Genomic DNA, 17,680 nt, shown 5'->3' with positions numbered 1-17,680 from the left:
AAAATTAGTCTAGAGGAACTCCTTGAAAGTGTGTGTGTGCATATGAATTTGTAATTAATATCTTAGGAAAGCAAATAACAAATGAAAATGGATTCTGGTACCTGGCCAAATAATGGATTGCAATCTAAAACATTATAGTGCACATTTACTGAGACTCTTGCACCAGTTTTCCCTTGGACTTAGCACATCTACCCTTTTGTGGCGCAGCCCTTCATGCAACACAAATTAAGGGGTGGTTCTGTGCTCAGTCGGACCGATAGCCAGATTTAACATGCAATGTGACATAAATGTGTTGCATGGCCCATGTTAAAGGTGCACCAAAAAAAGTTGTAAACTCAGAGCAGTGCAGGGGGCGCCAGATTCATGAAGATCACAAGCAGAATTTAGCATGGTTTGCACTGTTCTTAGTAAATGTGCCTTTTAATGTATGGTCTTTTAACTAAATTTTCTATTCCTTTTTTTTCAGATGTGGGATACTTTGTGTCAGCAAGCTTATACAACAGGTTTATCTGAAGCTGCAGATCACATGCTGAACCAGTATCGCACTATATATGAGACTATTGACCTAAAAGATAAGAAATGGTAATATTTCCATATTTAATAGAAACATACTCATTCCTACACCAATAAGGAAACCTATTAGACGGAGCATCTGACACTACCTGTGCTATCATCAGGACATTGCTGCTCTTCCTGGAATGCAATGTACGGCTTTATTATAAGCATTTCCAGGGACAGCAACAGGTTAAACAGATGCCGGCAGAACACATGTGACACAAGAGACAAAGGCATTTACACATCCTGTATAGTGAGCTGTTAGTTTTTCATGACTTGGAAAGAAGTTGTATGAGAGTTAGCAAGATTTTTGTGCCAGGTTGGCATTTTATTTTGTTTGACTCTGCTCTATACAAATAAGTGCTTCACACAATTTAAGGGCCAGGGGAAGTGCTTGGCCCTATATGCATTTTGCATTTGTCATCGAACCAAGTGCCACCTGTGGCATTTCGTTACATTAGATTGTGGCTTTCATGCAACAGAAATCGTCGGGCGGGACGATGGACGATCCAACGGATTCGGACTCAGAACAGGATTTAACTTTCAGATTGTGTCGCAAGATCAAGCTTTACACGCACCAGGAAGAAGAAGGTGAACTCCGGCAGACCTCAGTGGGGGAGTGACACATGCAGGATATCGGGTGCACAATCTTAGTGAATTGTGGCACAGTGCATGATTGTTGGACAATGCACTTTGAACTCCTTGTGCTTTTGAAATTGAAGGCATTAAACACCCAGATGGGACATGAACCCTCAAGCACTGTTTCAATGTGGTTGCGCCTCAGTACAGTGTAGGAAACGGATTTACTTGAGTGAGATGCTTGGAGATGTTGCCATTTAAGGCCACATTGCAGGTGTGTGGAAACTTTTAGCCATTGATGTGAATACATGTTGATCAAAACATCTATTTTTTTGTAGGATTAAAGATATTCCTGTCAAATATCAGATGTCAATTTCTGAGATTTTTGGATTTGCCCGGTCACTTTGTACATGTCAAATATTGTTAGAGAAAAATGAGAAAGAAGCAAAACAACTTCTTGCACAGACTGATAAGAGGTACAGTATAAATACATATGTTAAATATCAAGTGAATTAAAAAGCTAGAAAAAAAAATCCAAGTGCTTGCAGTCCCAAATGCAGAGCATTGTATTAAGGCACAGCAGCCATTTGTTTGTCCAGGTTTACTGGAGGGGTCTTCATCAAGAGACAGATTCTTGACAGATTCTTACCTGTGTACCTGTGTTTATAACTAAATATGGGCATGATTTAATGATTGAAGCCTCTTTTAATTACATTTAGAGCCTGGATAGAGAGTATTTGTCATACATCAACCTGCTGACCCTCCAAGTGTAGCTGCACACATCAGTAAGTTCTGGCCACTTGATGTATCCGGAGGGAGGCTGTGCAACATTTATTTCCTGCAAAAATAGAAATAATTGGGGCTACTCAACAAACACTTCCCACCTGCAGATGATTTCTGGGTAGTTTAGAGTATCACTAAACAAGAAAAAATAGAAAATTCCAAAAAGTATCCAAAGCACCAGCGTTCAGCACATCCTATGGAGCTATCAACAATAAAAAGGAATATGCAGTCTAAGATATTACTTATGAGATCTTATTCCGTTGTAGGTAACTGTTCACATTTCAACCATCAAAAATTGATAGCGTTTTTAAAAGTCACATAGCATGAAATAAACAATGTTTTCCACTTATTGCACTGATAGTGTTTTCAAGTAATTTGCACTCTGGATAATGTATTCACACTTGTAGTATAACATTCCTGTAAGCAGTGTCATGACACTTTTTTTGACTTTTTGAAAAAATGTTGTAGTGTGAAATCTGCACTTTCAACAGATGAATTGCAACCTTGTGTTGTAAAAAAAATTATCATCTGTATGTAGCTACATATGCTGGTTTTGTTTATGTTTTTTATGATTTGTATTAAAGATAAAGTATTTTAGACATATCTTTCCTCATATTGTATATAGCTCCAATAGGATGTGCTGAACGCTGGTGCTTTGGATACTTTATGGAACATTTATTTCCTACCTGGTGTAGAAATAAACGCAGCAAGTGATTTTTCACATATGAAAAGTTGGCAGCTGCAGCTAGTGCACAGGGACAGGAATGGCCACTACCCCACCAGCTGTGCCCACTCCATGGCTGGTTGCACCCCCTTCACGCATTTTTGATCATTTCAGGGCTTCCATGCCAGTGTCTGGGTGCATAAGTCCTGATAAATACTCCTCCAGATGTCTGTAATCCAACTTGGCCATGAATCCTGCACAGCAGGGGAGATTCAATCATACAAACCACATCAAAGAGTAGAAGGGTCAGACAATCAAATAAGTTTACACCTCACAAATGATCTGCATAGATTTAACACCATAAACCACATCAGTACCGTGGAGGCCATGAAACAATCGCAAATGGCAACATATTGCTAGCCTTGCGATTATTTAGCTGTCCCCACGTTTGCGCACTCACTGCTGCCAACATGTGAAAAGTTGCCGGCTGAGTTTATTTCTATGCCAGGCAGGGCCTATTGTAGAATAATCGCTGCGCTGCACCCTGCCCGATACACCAAGAGGCTGACGCGCTGTGAAAATGCAGTGGCGGGGTTTCACGAGCACGAGCGCTGCCATTTGATTAATATCCCCCAATGTGTAGCTATGAGGCTCTACTAACAGGGTAGGGTTAAGGGGTGTTGGTTTACAAGCCTTAATTATTTAACCTCTTTTGGGACCTATTTTGGCCTCTAGGATGCGGCCCCCATTCTTCAAATCTGCCCTATGTTACTATAGTGTGCTATTATATATCCAGGGGATTTCTCGTGAAAAAATTGTACTTTAAATTAGTTTACAATTTGGATGATATCTTTTGTGTTTAGTTATGTTTTACTAGAATGTTATGAGGCTCAGAATTTGGTTGTCATTTTTCACATTTTTTGGAAAATCACCACAACCTGTATTTAGATGTTTAGATGGACCTGCTCAACTTTCAATTGACTGTGAGAGGCCTAAATAATAGCTAGACTCGTAAATCATCCCATTATGGAAACTACACCCCCAACGTATAAAAAGGGACTTTTAAGAAGTTTGTTAACCTTTTAGGTGTTTTATAGGGGTTAAAACAAAATGGAGGTGCGGTCTACAAATTGTAATATTTTTTGACAATGCACTCATTTTTGGTGGAAAATTAAACATTTGAAATGGATTAAATGAACAAAGTTTGAAACCCAATTTCTTCCGAGTACACAGATACTCTATATGTGGTGGTAACCTGCTGTATGGGCGCACGGCCGGGCGTAGAATGGAAGGAGCGCCATCCAGAACAGATTTGCATTGTCACATTGTACAGGCTATAATTTTTTTCTTTTTTTAATGTGGACCTATAGGGGCTTATTTTTTGCCACATGAGATGCATTTTTATGGTACATGATTTTGGGGCATCTATAGCTAATAGGTCAGATTTTATTAACTCTTTGTTGGTGGAGGAAATGAAAATCATCAATTTTTAGGAAGCTTTTTTTGGGTTTTTTTGGGCGTTTATGGGTCACCACGATTATGAAAATACCGCATTTATATAGATTTTTTTTTCCCAAAAAATTTTAATGAATAAAAAGTAATTTGGCGAAAATGTTGTTAATTCTATCACCATCTTGCATGTGCATAACTTTTTTATTTTTCTGCTGACAAATCTGGTTAAGGGCTTATTTTTTGCGAGAAGAGTTGTTCCTTTTAGTGGTCTTGTTTTAGAGCTTTTTTTTCCCCAGTGTTTACCGTGCAGGTCCAGTAATGATTCTGGTTTATTATACAGATTGTTACGGACGCGGATTGTCACTTTCCCATACGGACGCGTATGGGAAAGTGACATTTTAGAGGCTTATGTTTTTATTTATGTAATTTTTATGTATTCTAATGTTTTAACTTTACTTTTTTTTACTTATACAAACTTGAATTTGAACCAGTGATGCTCTGATCACTGGTTCAAGTCCAATACACTGCTCTACATGTGCAGACAGTTTACAGTCAGACCCGGAAGGGGTCTCACTGCAGAAGACATCGGGCAGCTCCGGGGCACTTGGCAGACCTCGGGGCTGCCCAGAAGGGGATCGGATCCCCCAGTAAGCCGCATAGGCGATCCAATCCATAGGTGGAAGACCCTTACACGCCTCGGTCATGCTTAACTGCTGTGTGTAAGGAGTTAACACTCGTGATCGGAGCAGGCTCTGATCTGATCGTGAGTGTTAGAGCTGCTTCTGGTAGCGACTCTGTTCATCCCGCAGGGACGTATTATAATGTCCTAGTGCGCGTAGGGGTTAAGAACTCTAGTTGTTTAGGAGCCTGGTCAGATGACTAAACACCCTGATTAGCCTAGCCAACCCAAATATGGTATGGGGTGATAAAGGATGAGGTACCCAGTCAATTGAAGGTAACTGCAATTACAACTATTTTATAGGGAGAATTATGAGTTTGCATAGAAACTCATCTGTCATTCATCTTGAGACTCCAATAGCACATGGACAGTTGTCCAAATATTCTTAGCTGAGTGTTACTTTTAACTTTTAACTTTTTTAGAAGTACATTGTACACTTCATTTTATTCCCTATTTATTTTTCAACTGTTATGTATGTATTCTGTGTATATACCATGTAACCATTTTTTGATCTGACATGTTATGATGTTTGCAGTGTCCCTTTTGGTTTGTTAACCCTGTTGCCAGCGACTCTCCACAGACCCGGCAAGAGGTGAGCGGTCTCCCCAGGGAGATGGGGAAGGGGGTCCGTTCAGGTGGAGGAGGGCAGCGGACCCTACTTACGGTACATAGTTTCCTGCTACCGGAGACAGCAGATCTCCAGCAGGAACTGCAGTTCCCACTGGAGATCTAGTGTCTCCGGTCTCCGGTAGCGGGGACCTATGTAAGTAGGGTCCGCTGCCCTCCTTTAGTAGGGTCTGCTGCCCTCCTCCATACATAAGGCGCACCGGACTATAAGGCGCACTTTGGATTTCTAAGGAAATCTTAGGTTTTTATGTGCGCCTTATAGTCCGGATAATACGGTAACTGTCTGAAGAGATTGTAAAAATTTCTGGACCCATCAGGGGTATGCAAAGTCAATTAATTATTGCTTTTATAGACACTCCCTGAATGCATGGGATATGGGAGGCACGGGAAGTCAGAGTTGTCCACCCAACCTCTACATAGCAAAACACTAGCTTTCAACTCCGAGTGGCTGAAAGTCCCCTTTCACTAGCCTCAGTCAAAGAGAGATCTATCGGCATTGTAGGCCGCTACCAACTTCTTGTTTGATACAAGCCTGGTTCGTGATGGAATTATATTTGGTGGGGAAGTCAACCCCAGGGTATTTTTGTTACCAATTTGGACATATAAGGGCTTATTTTCTGCAAGGTTAGATGCACTTTAAAAATACTTTATTTTAGTGGATCTTTAGCTCATTGATGAGATTTTATTAACTCTTGAATGTATGTAGGAAAAGAAAATCATCAATTCTGGTTTCTGATTTTTTTGCATTTTTTTTTGCCCCATACCATAAAATGTTATCTTTATTTTACAGATCACTACGATAAACGCAAGGCGATATAGATCGTCTTTTTCAGCAAGTACTTCAGCAAAAAGACAATATATATCATCATAAGTTGAAAGCATCACCATGTGTAAACACATGGTGACAAGTCTGTGACGACAGCTGTCACCGTCAGCTGATTGGTCCTTGGCCCTATGTCAATGACAGCGGTCCTTGCCCGACGATCACTGTGATTGGTCAGCGGAGGGAGGGCAGGGGCGTTGCTAGGGTGGTAAAAGATCCGGGGCACGGGCCCCAATGCACATATATAGAACTTTCAGTAATGCCTACTCCTGTATACAACCCCCTTCATGTGTGGTTGGACCTATAACTACTGTACATAACATATACAGCTACAGAAACCACAAGAGAAATCCCTATCTATTCCCTCCAGTGACTGCAGGTGATATGTCCTCCATATTCTCCATTAGGCCCGGCATCACCACGTCTCCTCTTTAGCCACGTGTCCTCCCTGTGGAGTTCACCACACAGGCATCTTATGTTCTTCATTGTCACTACATCTTTGCCCCCTAACAGTGTTATCCTGCTGCTACCCCTAACACTCTAGCTCCTTTATTGTATGGCCCCTTTCCCATACATATATGCTACGGCCAGGCCAGGACTGCTTGGCTGGGAAGGTGGAGGGGTGACCGCTACTCACATTCTTACGGAAGATCAGTTTTTTTCTGGTGACACACGTGTGCTCATCGTACCGTGCACAACGGTCTCCCACGGTGGCCGTATGTTAGCTGCAGTTCAAATAGCTAGTATATGTAGCATATGTCCACCATATACGATCACGTAATAGGGGCCTATAGATACACAGGAAGTCCTCCTGAAAATACTGTTAATACAAAAATAATAAATGCTTCCTAATATAACATATTGTTAAAGCCATAAAACCTCTCTTTCTCTCTCTCTCTATATATAAATAACTGTGCCCCCCCACTAATTTGCCCTCAATGTGACCCTAAACTAATTGATGCCCTGCCTAATCATGCCCACATAAAGGAGCACCTCACCTAATAATACCTACACTAAGTAATGTCTGTACGCTCCCCACTAATAAGTCCCCCACAGTGCCCCAATGTCCTCACAGCCCCCAGTAATGTGCCCAACATTCCCCACTAAGAAGTTCTCCAGAGTCCCCTCTAATGCCCCCCACAGCCCTCTCTAAAGCCCCCCCTGCAATGTCTAAAGAGCCCCCTGTTATGTCCTCCATAGAACCCCTGTAATGTCCAAAGAGCCCCGTTATGTCCACAAATCCACTCTAATGCCCCCCACAGCCCCCTGTAATGTCTAAAAATCCCCCTGTAATGTCTAAAAATCCCCCTGTAATGTCTGAAGAGCCCCTGTAATTTCCCCCACAGAGCCCCTGTAAAGTTCACAGGACCCCCTCTAATGCCCCACACAGCCCCCTATAGTGTCCCTGATGCCCCCCAGTAAGGTCCCTCGCAGCTCCCCTGTAATTTCCCTCACAGCCCCCCCCTGAGAAAACCCACCACAGTGCCCAGTAATGTCCCTCACAGCCCCCCTGTAATGTCCACAGAGCCCCCTCAAATATCCCACACAGCCCCCATAATGTCCCTAAGAAGACTACAGCCCCCAGCAATGGCCCCAAGAGCCCCCTGTAATGTCCTATAGAGCCCCAACTTAATGTCCCCCACAGCCCTCTGTATTGTCCCCCAGAGCCCACTACAATGTCCCCACAGCCCCTTATTTCTTCACATGCCCCAGGGATGTCCACAGAGCTCCCTGTAATGTCCCCCACAGCCCCCCAATGTCCCTACAGCCCCCTGTATTGTTCCCAGAGCCTCCTGTTCTGTCCCCAGAGTTCCCTCTATTGTCCCCCAGTGCCATCAGCAATGTCCCCCACGGGACCAAGTCCCCTCATTGTGCCTTTCTTCCCTCACCCACCGCATAATAAACAAAAAAAAAACACTTTTACTCACCTCAGTCTCCTCCAGCTTCTCGCTGTTCACTGCAGCACTGAGGTGACGTCATCAGCCGGCGTCTCCTGCTTCCGGCAGCTGTAGTGAGCTGCTAGAAGCAAGAGGCACGGGTGACCGCGTCTCCTGCTCCCTGTAGTGGAGAACGGAGCCAACGGCTCTGTTCACCATTACAGGGTACAAAGGGGGGGATATCTGCCCGGGCAGCTGGAGGAGTGTCTTGCTGACCCGGGACATTCGGGGCACGAGACAAAAGATCCGGGGCACGGCCCCGGATCTTTTGACCTAGCGACGCCCCTGGGGAGAGCTGATTCTGCAATATTTCGTGACAGAAGTGACAGGATCAGAGCCGTGAACCAAAGCTCTGTCCCCTGAGTGTATTCAGAGTGCCCCCTCACATCCAAATACCCCCCAAAACCTACTCCGGCCCCTCCACACTCCTGTTCCTTATCATTAATCAGTGTGACTGTCATTTTTTTGTGTGTAATTTTTTTTGTGTGTGTGATTAGGGCTAGTGATGATGGCTAGAGATTAGGGCTAGTGTTTAGGGCTGCTGAATATAAATAGTGATTAGGGATAGTGATTAGGACTAGTGATTAGGGCTAGTGATTTAGGCTAGTGTTTAGGGCTGCTGAATATAAATAGTGATTAGGGCTAGTGATTAGGGCTAGTGATTAGGGCTAGTGATTTAGGCTAGTGATTAGGGCTAGTGGTTAGGGCTGCTGAATATATATAGTGATTAGGTCTAGTGATTAGGGTTAGCAATTAGGACTAGTGATTAGAGCTAGTAATAAGGGCTGCTGAATATATATAGTAATTAGGGATAGTGATTAGGGCTAGTGGTTAGGGCTGCTGAATAACTATAGTGATTAGGGTCAGCAATTAGGGTTAGTGATCAGGACTATCAGTTAGGGATATATATACACTACATATACAAAAGCAGATCTTGTACGTTATTATACTTACATCTACACCTTCAGTGTTTGTATCCTTTCCTGTGCTGATGTTTCAGTTACTGTTTTTTGTTTTATCATAAAATTAAAAAAAAATATATTAAAATATATTTTTAAAAAACTAAAAAAAATACAAAAAAATATATAGTTTTAGCTTTATAGATATAGTATCTTTTTAGTATTGTAGGGGTACATTATTATATATACTTTCACCTACACAGATCTTCAGTGTTTGTATCCCTTCCTGCGCTGATGTTTCAGTTACTGTTTTTTGTTTTATCAGAATATTAAAAAAAATACTAAAAAAACTAAAAATATATAGTTTCTAGCATGGCTAAACGGTTATATTCTGTGGAATATGCCTACATGTGTTCAGATACAGACACTGCAAGTAATAAAGAATACTTTCTAATGTCCTCCTCTAGTGACAGTGATGAACTCTCACAAAGGCCCAGTAGGCAGAGTGAAGAGCAGTCAAATTACCCCAGTTGGGAGCCCCCAAATATGTTTTCTACCCAAATTCCAGCATTCAGTTCCAACCCAGGAATAAATAATAATACAGATGGGTACAAGGAACTTTTTTTTTAAAACATTTTTTGCAGAGGAATTTGTAGACCTATAGAGTTGGCACCCCACTAATGCCACAGAATTAAAAAAATTCTGTGGGCTCTTTCTTAATATGGGACTTGTTAAAAATCCTAGCATCCGGTCATATTGGTCCAGTGACATTTTATACCACACACCAATGTACAGGGCTGTAATGACAAGACCACGTTTTGAAGCGCTGTTAAAATTTCTGCATTACAGTGATAATAGTCAGTGTCCTGCTGCTGGCGACCATGTCCAAGACCGATTGTACAAAATTAGGCCAGTAGTGACTCATTTTAATGAGAAATTTATGGAGGCTTACACCCCACAAAAAATATAGCCATCAACGAGTCACTTGTACTTTTTAGAGGTAGGCTTAAAGGGAACCTGTCACCAGGAGACCCATTTTTAGCACTCCTTCAGTACCCACAGAGCATAGTACACTGCCAAAGATTTTTTGTATAAAAAATAGGTTTTACAGAAAAGAAGATATGTTATATTGTACCTTTCATTAGCGTCTGCTGTGTGACTAGGCACTCGTCCCCTGGGAGTGGCTGGAAAGGAGCAGTTCCCCCCCACCCTTGGGAAACTGCTCCTCCATGTGTCCTTTTCAAATATATGAATAACTCCCCTCACTCGGGATTGGCTGTAGAGGAGCAGGGGGCGTCGCTAAGCCAAGTGATGGGTGTTTTCATATATTTGAAAAGGACACATGGAGGAGCTGTTTCCTAGGGGTGGGAGGGAACTGCTCCTTTCCAGCCACTCCTAGGTGACGAGTGCCTATTCACACAGCAAATGGAATTGAAAAGTGCTATATAACATATCTTTTTTTCTGTAAAACATATTTTTTATACAAAAACACTTTGGCAGTGTATGTACTATGCTCTGTGGGGACTGGGGGATTTCTAAAAATGGGTCTCCTGGTGATAGGTTCCCTTTAAATTTCTGCAATATTTGCCAAGTAAAAGAGCCAGGTACAAGATCAAAGTTTACCAGCTCTGTGAAAGTGAAAGCGGATACATCTACAAATTTCGTATCTATGAGGGAGAGGACTCCCAGATCTGTGTACCTGAAAGACCCCCTGTCCTAACCACAAGTGGTAAAATTGTGTGGGATCTTTTATTCCCCCTGTTGAGTAAAGGCTATCACCTTTAAGTAGATAATTTCTATACAAGTGTCCCTCATTTCATTTCATTATACCCCTAGATGAATACAGAAGGAACAAGTGTTCTTCACAACATATGCAAATAGATTTTGCCTGGATTTAATTTTACTAGCCCCAAAAACTTTCATTATACCCCTAGATGAATAATTTCTACTTTCTGGGTTTTGTTTTCAATAGGTGTTACATGTTACATGTTAGCTTGCTGGGGTTTTTAACTGTTTCCACTCCCCAGAGTCTTTGTAAATGAAAGGTGGTGGGATAAAACTTTCAGGAAAATCTACCCACTCATAGCCAAATGGTGTTCGCTCTGTTCTGTGCCCTGCTATATGCCCTAAAAGCAGTTTACACCCACATGTGGGGTATTTCCGTTCTCAGGAGGAATTGTGCAATAAAATGGGGTGTGTGTTTTTTCCTACAACCCTTTGTAAATTTGTACATTTTAAGCCTAAATTATTATATTCGTGGAAAAAATTATTTTTCAAAATTTTACTTCTGTTTTGCTTTAATTCCTGTGAAACACCAAAAGGGTTAACAAACTTTCTAAAATTGGTTTTGAAAAGCTGGATGGGGGCCTTTCTGAGAATGAAGTCATTTGTGATGGTTTCTTATTGCAAAGTCTTTTACAAAAGCTCTTTCTTAATTGCAACAGCCCATAAACACGGTTTCCAAATTTTCCTAAAAAATTCTGTTACTATTGTAAGTCTGCTAACATCCTAGAAAATTTTAAGAAAGTTTACAAAGTTATTACAATATAATGAAGAGCTATGGTACATTTTATTTATTAAGTCATTTGGATGGTAAGATTGTCTGTCTGAAAAAAAAAAACATTTCAAATTAGGAAAATTGCTGATTTTTTTATTTTTTTGCCACATTTCCCATTTTTTAATAAAAAAGATAAATCATATCAACTAACATTTACCACTGACATAAAGCACAGTGTGTCATGAAAAAATAATCTCAAAATTGCATAGATAAATTAAAGGGGTTATCCAGGATTTAAAACTTACTGTCGGCAGGGCTGGGGTGGGCTTATTAAAAATAATAAACATGTACTTACCTCGTCCGGCGCTGCCGATGTCCCGCGCTGTGGCAGGCCGGAAGCTCCCATCCGACACCATCTCCCAGCGCTTACAACGCTGAGAGATAGGGATGGATTTGAGGAGCCGGCCACATCACGGACCGGAAGCTCCCTGTGCGCGGCTTCCATGCCCCTGTAAACAAACAGGGGCACGGATCGAAGGGACTGCGGCGCGGGACATCTGCGGCGCCAGAGGAGGCAAGTACATGTCTATTATGTTTAACTAGCCCACCCCAGCCCGGCCCTCAGTAATTTTTAAAACCCGGATGTCCCGAAGTTATTATCAAACAAAATGATACCTGTCAGGTCTGAAAAATAGGCTTGTGTCAGGCTGTGTCTTAAAGGTGTTAAATGTTTTTTTTAATACATTTTTACAAGTATACTAAAAAAAATCTAATATATAGACAACATTTATCAGAACTAGTCACAGCTGTGGAGTGTGCAGAGTGCGCCAGATTCATCAAAACTCCCTGCACTGCTATGGAAGTGTGTTTTTTTGGTGCACTTTGTTCATGCTGCAGAATTGTGACGCAGAAAAAATTGTGCCGCACATCGGACAGAATTGTGGCGCACGCTCTGCACACTATCACATCCCTTTAGGTGCACGTTTTTTTCTGTCTTGTCAGACATAGTGCAGCTGTGACACTCTATAAGTACATATACAAGCAGTCTGCACATTCTTTTCAGTGCAAAGTCAGAAAGAAAACTGGTGCCTTAATAAATGTGGGCCAATCTCTTTTGTTTTAGTATTTTTCAGTTGACAAAGTTTGTTTAGGGCTTTTTTTGGCACACAAAACTTTTACTGATCACTATATAGTGAGGCAACTTTTGGCAAACATTTCTGTTTTTTTTTTTTACTGCATTCACCGTTCTCGACCCAATTTGGGGGGGTTCATACTGACATCAGTATTGTCAGTGTATTACTTTCAACAAGCAATCCCAGAGTGGGTGAGTAAAAGAAAACAATTTACATTTTTTTTTTTAAATGAAGAGTAGTTAAGTAGTTAACAAAATAAATAATAAAAACTGATAAAAAATTCCAATTTACACCACAATTATTCCAATAAAAAGTACAACTCATTCCACAAAAAATAAGCCCTAATTCTGTTGAATCAACAAAAATATCAAAATGCCTCTTAGAAGATAGCGATGCAAAGTGATTTTCTCTTTAAATGCGTTTTAATTTTGCAAAGTTATTCAAACATAAAAAAGCTGGGCTCAGAGTGGATCCCCAATGTGCCTGTGGTTCCTCTTCTGTCTTCGCCACAGCTCCTCTTCGATCTTCTGTAAAAGCCTGCAGGGCGCAGCCATGTTGTCTTCCGGCCAGCAGGCGCATACTATGACAAAGCTGCTGCTGGCGGCATAGTATGCACCGGCTGGCCGGAAGATAGCACGGCCGTGTCCTGCAGGCTTTTACAGAAAACCGAAGACAGAATAGGAGCCACGGGGGAGACAGAAGAGGAGCCGGGGCCACCAAAGGGTGAGTATATAATTTTTTTAAATTGACTCCTGTATAAGCCGTACTGAGGAAAAACTCAGCTTATACACGTATATATGTATATACGGTAAGTAATGTCTTTGCTATACAGTGTATAAAACAAAAAATGAAAGTAAAAATTCAGTATCAGAATAAATAATTGTTTTGCATTCCCACTGAAAAAGTTAATAAAATGTAATCAATGGGGCACAACCACCCCAAAAATAGTGTTACTATACTCCTTGAGGGGTTCAGTATTCAAATGGGGTCATTCTTTATGGGTTTCTTGTTCTGGTATGTTATAAGCTCAGCAAATGCTACATAGCGCATGAAAATTGTTTTAGCAAAATTTGTCCTCCAAAAGAGTGATGGCGCTCCTTCACTTCTGTGCTCTGTTATGGGCCCAAATAGTGGTTTACATCTACATTTGGGGTATTGCCATACTCAAGAGAATCTGCACAACAAATCTGAGGATGTGTTTTTTATGTAAATGCTGGACTAAAAAAACATTTTACTGTTAAAATTTGAAAATTCTGTATAGAACCTCCATTTTGTTGTATTTCATGTTTGATGCTTAAACGGTGAACAAGCTTAACAAGGGCTATTTTGAATAGCTTTGTGGTAAGTTTCTTACACATAGAACTTATAAAACCTCTATAAATATGAATAGTCCTCTAAAAGAATTGAATCTTAAATGGAACCTATAAGCATCAATTTGTAAGCCTCCTAACATCCAATAAAATGACATAAAAAAGTAGTGGAGTAGCTCCATGGGGCAGCTACTCCACGCCCCAGCAGACTCTGCCACTAATTTACATAATACTAAAATCTCTTCATCATATTATACTTACTATAGGCAAGGGGCTTTTAGCATGAACCTACCAGCGGATCTAACTTATTCGGTACATCCATGGTGGTAGGTTTCCATTAAGACGAATATGAGCTGTGTCCTTAAGGGGAGGGAACTGTTTTATTTGATTGATTAGCAAAACATACTATAGGCAAGGGGCTTTCAGCATGAACCGACCAGTGGATCTATATTATTGGGTAGATCCGTGGTGGTAGGTTTCCATTTAAGTGAAAAAGAGCTGGATCCGAACAGTTTTAAATGTGCAAAAGATTACTTGATAGAATCAACATAGAATCATATGAAGCATGAGTTTACGTTAGTACAGTATCACCTTTTGTAGCTCCTGAGCCTGTTATCTGCAACAAAAAAGTCTAAAACACAAAATGTAAAATTGTTCACATAACTTTCATATACTGAATATGTATGACTTTCATAAACACATATATAAATATTCTGCCTTACAATTTTGCTCTTTATTATTCCAGAATGCGAGATATACTTGGAGAAGAGGCTGATTCTGCCCGGCTGAACTTTTATATCAAACATTACTGTGTTCTTGCTTGCAAACACTAAAATTGAAACCTGAAAAATCCATAAGTATAAAGTAATGATGAGTCATGATAATAGTAATGATAATATCTGTAAATCAGGGGGTGTAAAATGACCTAGACCAGATTGTATCCTGCCAGGCCATAATGTGATCACTTCACTGGCTTTCTCAGCTTTAGAAGTTTTAGTTTACATCACGTTTAAATCATGATGCTATATGGTAGTGATGTAAGGCTGCATTCACATGTTGCATCTACACAGAGTTAACATTGCTATAATTTAAACTACCTTTACTTGGCCCAGATATATGAGGACTGGTGCAATCTGCCTTGGTGCAGTTTGTCTCACTAGTGTGCACTAGTGTGCCACATTATTTAATAGTGGTGCACACTCTTAGTAAATCTGGCCTGTTTTCAGGTTGTGCACAAAGTTAAATAGCTACATTCTACAGGGTGCAACACAATTCTGTGTGACAGAATTTAGCGACAGTTTCATGTTGAAATTGCACCAAATAATCACAACGCCAAATGCATCATGGCCGCACCTTTTATTTGTGCCCTATGGGATGCCCTCAGTGTATTGTATATCAGGACAGTTCTGTTCGGTCATGAATTCCACATTAAAGCATCATCTCTAGGTGACCCAGCACAGCACCTATAAAGGGCAATTTGTTACAATCATTCACCCATCTATAAAGGTCAATGGGTGGTTTGGTGCAAAACATTTTCAGGTTTCATGTCTAGTTGCAGTCCAATAATTTGTGGGAAATTGTGAGTGTAAATGGTGGGTGGTAATGCTAATCTAACAACATTCTAAAGCTGAAAGAGAAAAGCTAACCACATGTGTGTTTCTATATCATTCATTCCTAGATAATTGCTGATGCCATGTGCTACAATCTACTGTAATGTATGAAAGAAGAGGTTCTTGAATATTCATCTCCTGTGAAGAAAGCTACATATATTACTGAGACCTACACACAACCTTCTAGACTCCACTCATCACTAAAGACCTAAACTTGATCCACACATGACCTTCAAGACTCCACACAGCATTTTAGACTCCCCTCATCACTGAAGTACTGCATATCTGAAAGTGATCCTCAGGCAGATAATTCTACACTCTTGACTCCAGACTCCTGGGCCTCTTCAGGGGACCCAAACTAAGGACCCAAATTCTGCAGTGATGATTCTCTACTCCATGATGATGACAGCATATGACCTAAGTATTTTTACTACTACTCGAATCATGCCCCGTCAGTAAGGTGTTCTCAGATTCTGGTTGTGCAACTCTACCCTAAAAAATAACCTGAAACCCAATGAATCAGAACCCCAATGTGTGGCACTTAAAGGTGGCGAAAGCTTGCATATTAGAAAGAAAGATGGAAGAGCAAGGGGAGTTGGACTTCAGGTAAATTCAGGATGGAAGTAGCACAGCTCATAACACTTGCAGTTGAGAATATCTATATATTGGTGGCTCTGTAGATTACCTGGCATATCTGGTCTTAAGCAAATGGTTTTATATGACAACACTGCTACACAGCTAAATTGTTGTTTGAAAGTGTTATGTGCTTAAAGGAGTTTTACAGATCTCAACATTAATTATCTTACACATACTGGATAGGCCATCAATGTCTACTGTTGGGGAACCAAAATATATCCCTGCAATGAGAGTGCCAAGTGTCAGTCCCACAACTAACAGACATTAATCCTAAAAAAGGCTATATTGATGATTATTTCGGAAAACACCCCTTAACGTGGACTAAATCGAAAATATAATATGCTGAATAGAATGAAGACAACTGTCTGGTGCTTTGTCTCGACTACCCCTTTCTTTGACTGGCCCCTCAATGTTATGGAAATGGGTGGAAGACTTTGGGGGATATTTATTACTACCTTTTTTGTTAGAACAAAAAAGTTGCACATTTTAGTGCAGAGACATATTTGCGCACTTATTTTATTTTTATTCCAAAATACTCTTGGTAAGTTTGGGTCTAGCATGCTCTGTTTTGGGACTTATTAGGTGCAAGAATGGGACAATTTCGGAGCGCAAAAGTCTCTCAAATTGGGCTACAAAGATAAATACTGCAACCTGCCTTAAATCCTTGAGGCAGCTAACTTTGGTACACTGTTTGATTCTACACCTAAAAAGTCTCAAACTGCGAAAAGTTGGACAAAAAAAGAAAGTAACCGAAGTGATACATCTCCCCCAATGTGTCAATTGGATATTCAGATAAAGGAATAATTGAATCCAAACCACCAGACTGATATGGTTTAAATTTCATTTTAGCCCAAGTCTTAATGTCGACACGGGCTGATTTGAGTTATGTAATCTCTGAACAATGCTGTGGAATATGTTGTCATATTATAAATAAATTATAATCAACATATGTCTATGAGGGTTGATTGTTATTGGCTTGTAATGTTATGAAATTGTTAAATGACAAATTATAAAATAAAATTTAATTTTCACTGCATTTCTTTTGTATCTGATATCTGATATCTTTTTAAACACTGCACTCATTCACCAGGTAACTACCTCTTGGAGTCATCTTAGTTAAGTGACAGCTGAGACAAGCAAGACATAGTTAGTAGACAAGACAATGTCAGGGCAGGCAGAGTTCATGTGTAAAGGTAATCCTACCAGAGGTCAGAGAAAAATGTAGTCATAGTGCTGTCCCCAGAACCCAGTAGTTACAGTGCTGCCCCCTAGTAGCCAGTGTTGCCGCAGGTAGCCAATGCTATTTTTTTTTAAATAAATAAAATTCCCCCTGCCTGGCCGCCCTAGGCACCACAGTCCGTAGTGGTATTATATATAATCCAGCCTAGGAAACTTTAACCCTCGGTATAGTCTTTGTTGGGAGTATACTCTAGCCTGGTACACCGAGAACAATACATAAGTCCTGATGACGTGAAGATAGCAAAAGGTAGGCCCTG

At 40.7% G+C, this 17,680-nt stretch overlaps 1 protein-coding gene across 7 annotated transcripts in view; it reads left to right on the top strand.

Moving 5' to 3' along the window:
• The window catches only part of LOC140075451 (putative methyltransferase DDB_G0268948), a 34,990-nt gene extending 17,904 nt beyond the window's left edge, over positions 1-17,086 (top strand). For 4 of the 7 annotated variants that reach the window (XM_072121393.1, XM_072121395.1, XM_072121392.1 and 1 more), the window contains 5 exons: positions 467-582; positions 1,473-1,610; positions 5,248-5,304; positions 14,684-14,802; positions 15,617-17,086. In XM_072121393.1, coding sequence (XP_071977494.1) covers positions 467-582; positions 1,473-1,610; positions 5,248-5,304; positions 14,684-14,771 — 399 coding nt within the window. In that variant the 3' untranslated portion in view covers positions 14,772-14,802; positions 15,617-17,086. Of the gene's footprint in view, positions 1-466; positions 583-1,472; positions 1,611-1,853; positions 1,920-5,247; positions 5,305-14,683; positions 14,803-15,616 lie in introns of all 7 variants that reach the window. The other 3 variants (XR_011849424.1, XM_072121394.1, XM_072121396.1) reach the window with 3 other exon arrangements.
• Positions 17,087-17,680: the final 594 nt, after the last annotated feature.

The sequence above is a fragment of the Engystomops pustulosus genome, chromosome 8 (assembly GCF_040894005.1).
Source record: "Engystomops pustulosus chromosome 8, aEngPut4.maternal, whole genome shotgun sequence".
Lineage (NCBI taxonomy): Eukaryota > Metazoa > Chordata > Amphibia > Anura > Leptodactylidae > Engystomops > Engystomops pustulosus.
This window is presented reverse-complemented; position numbering and strand designations above follow the sequence as displayed.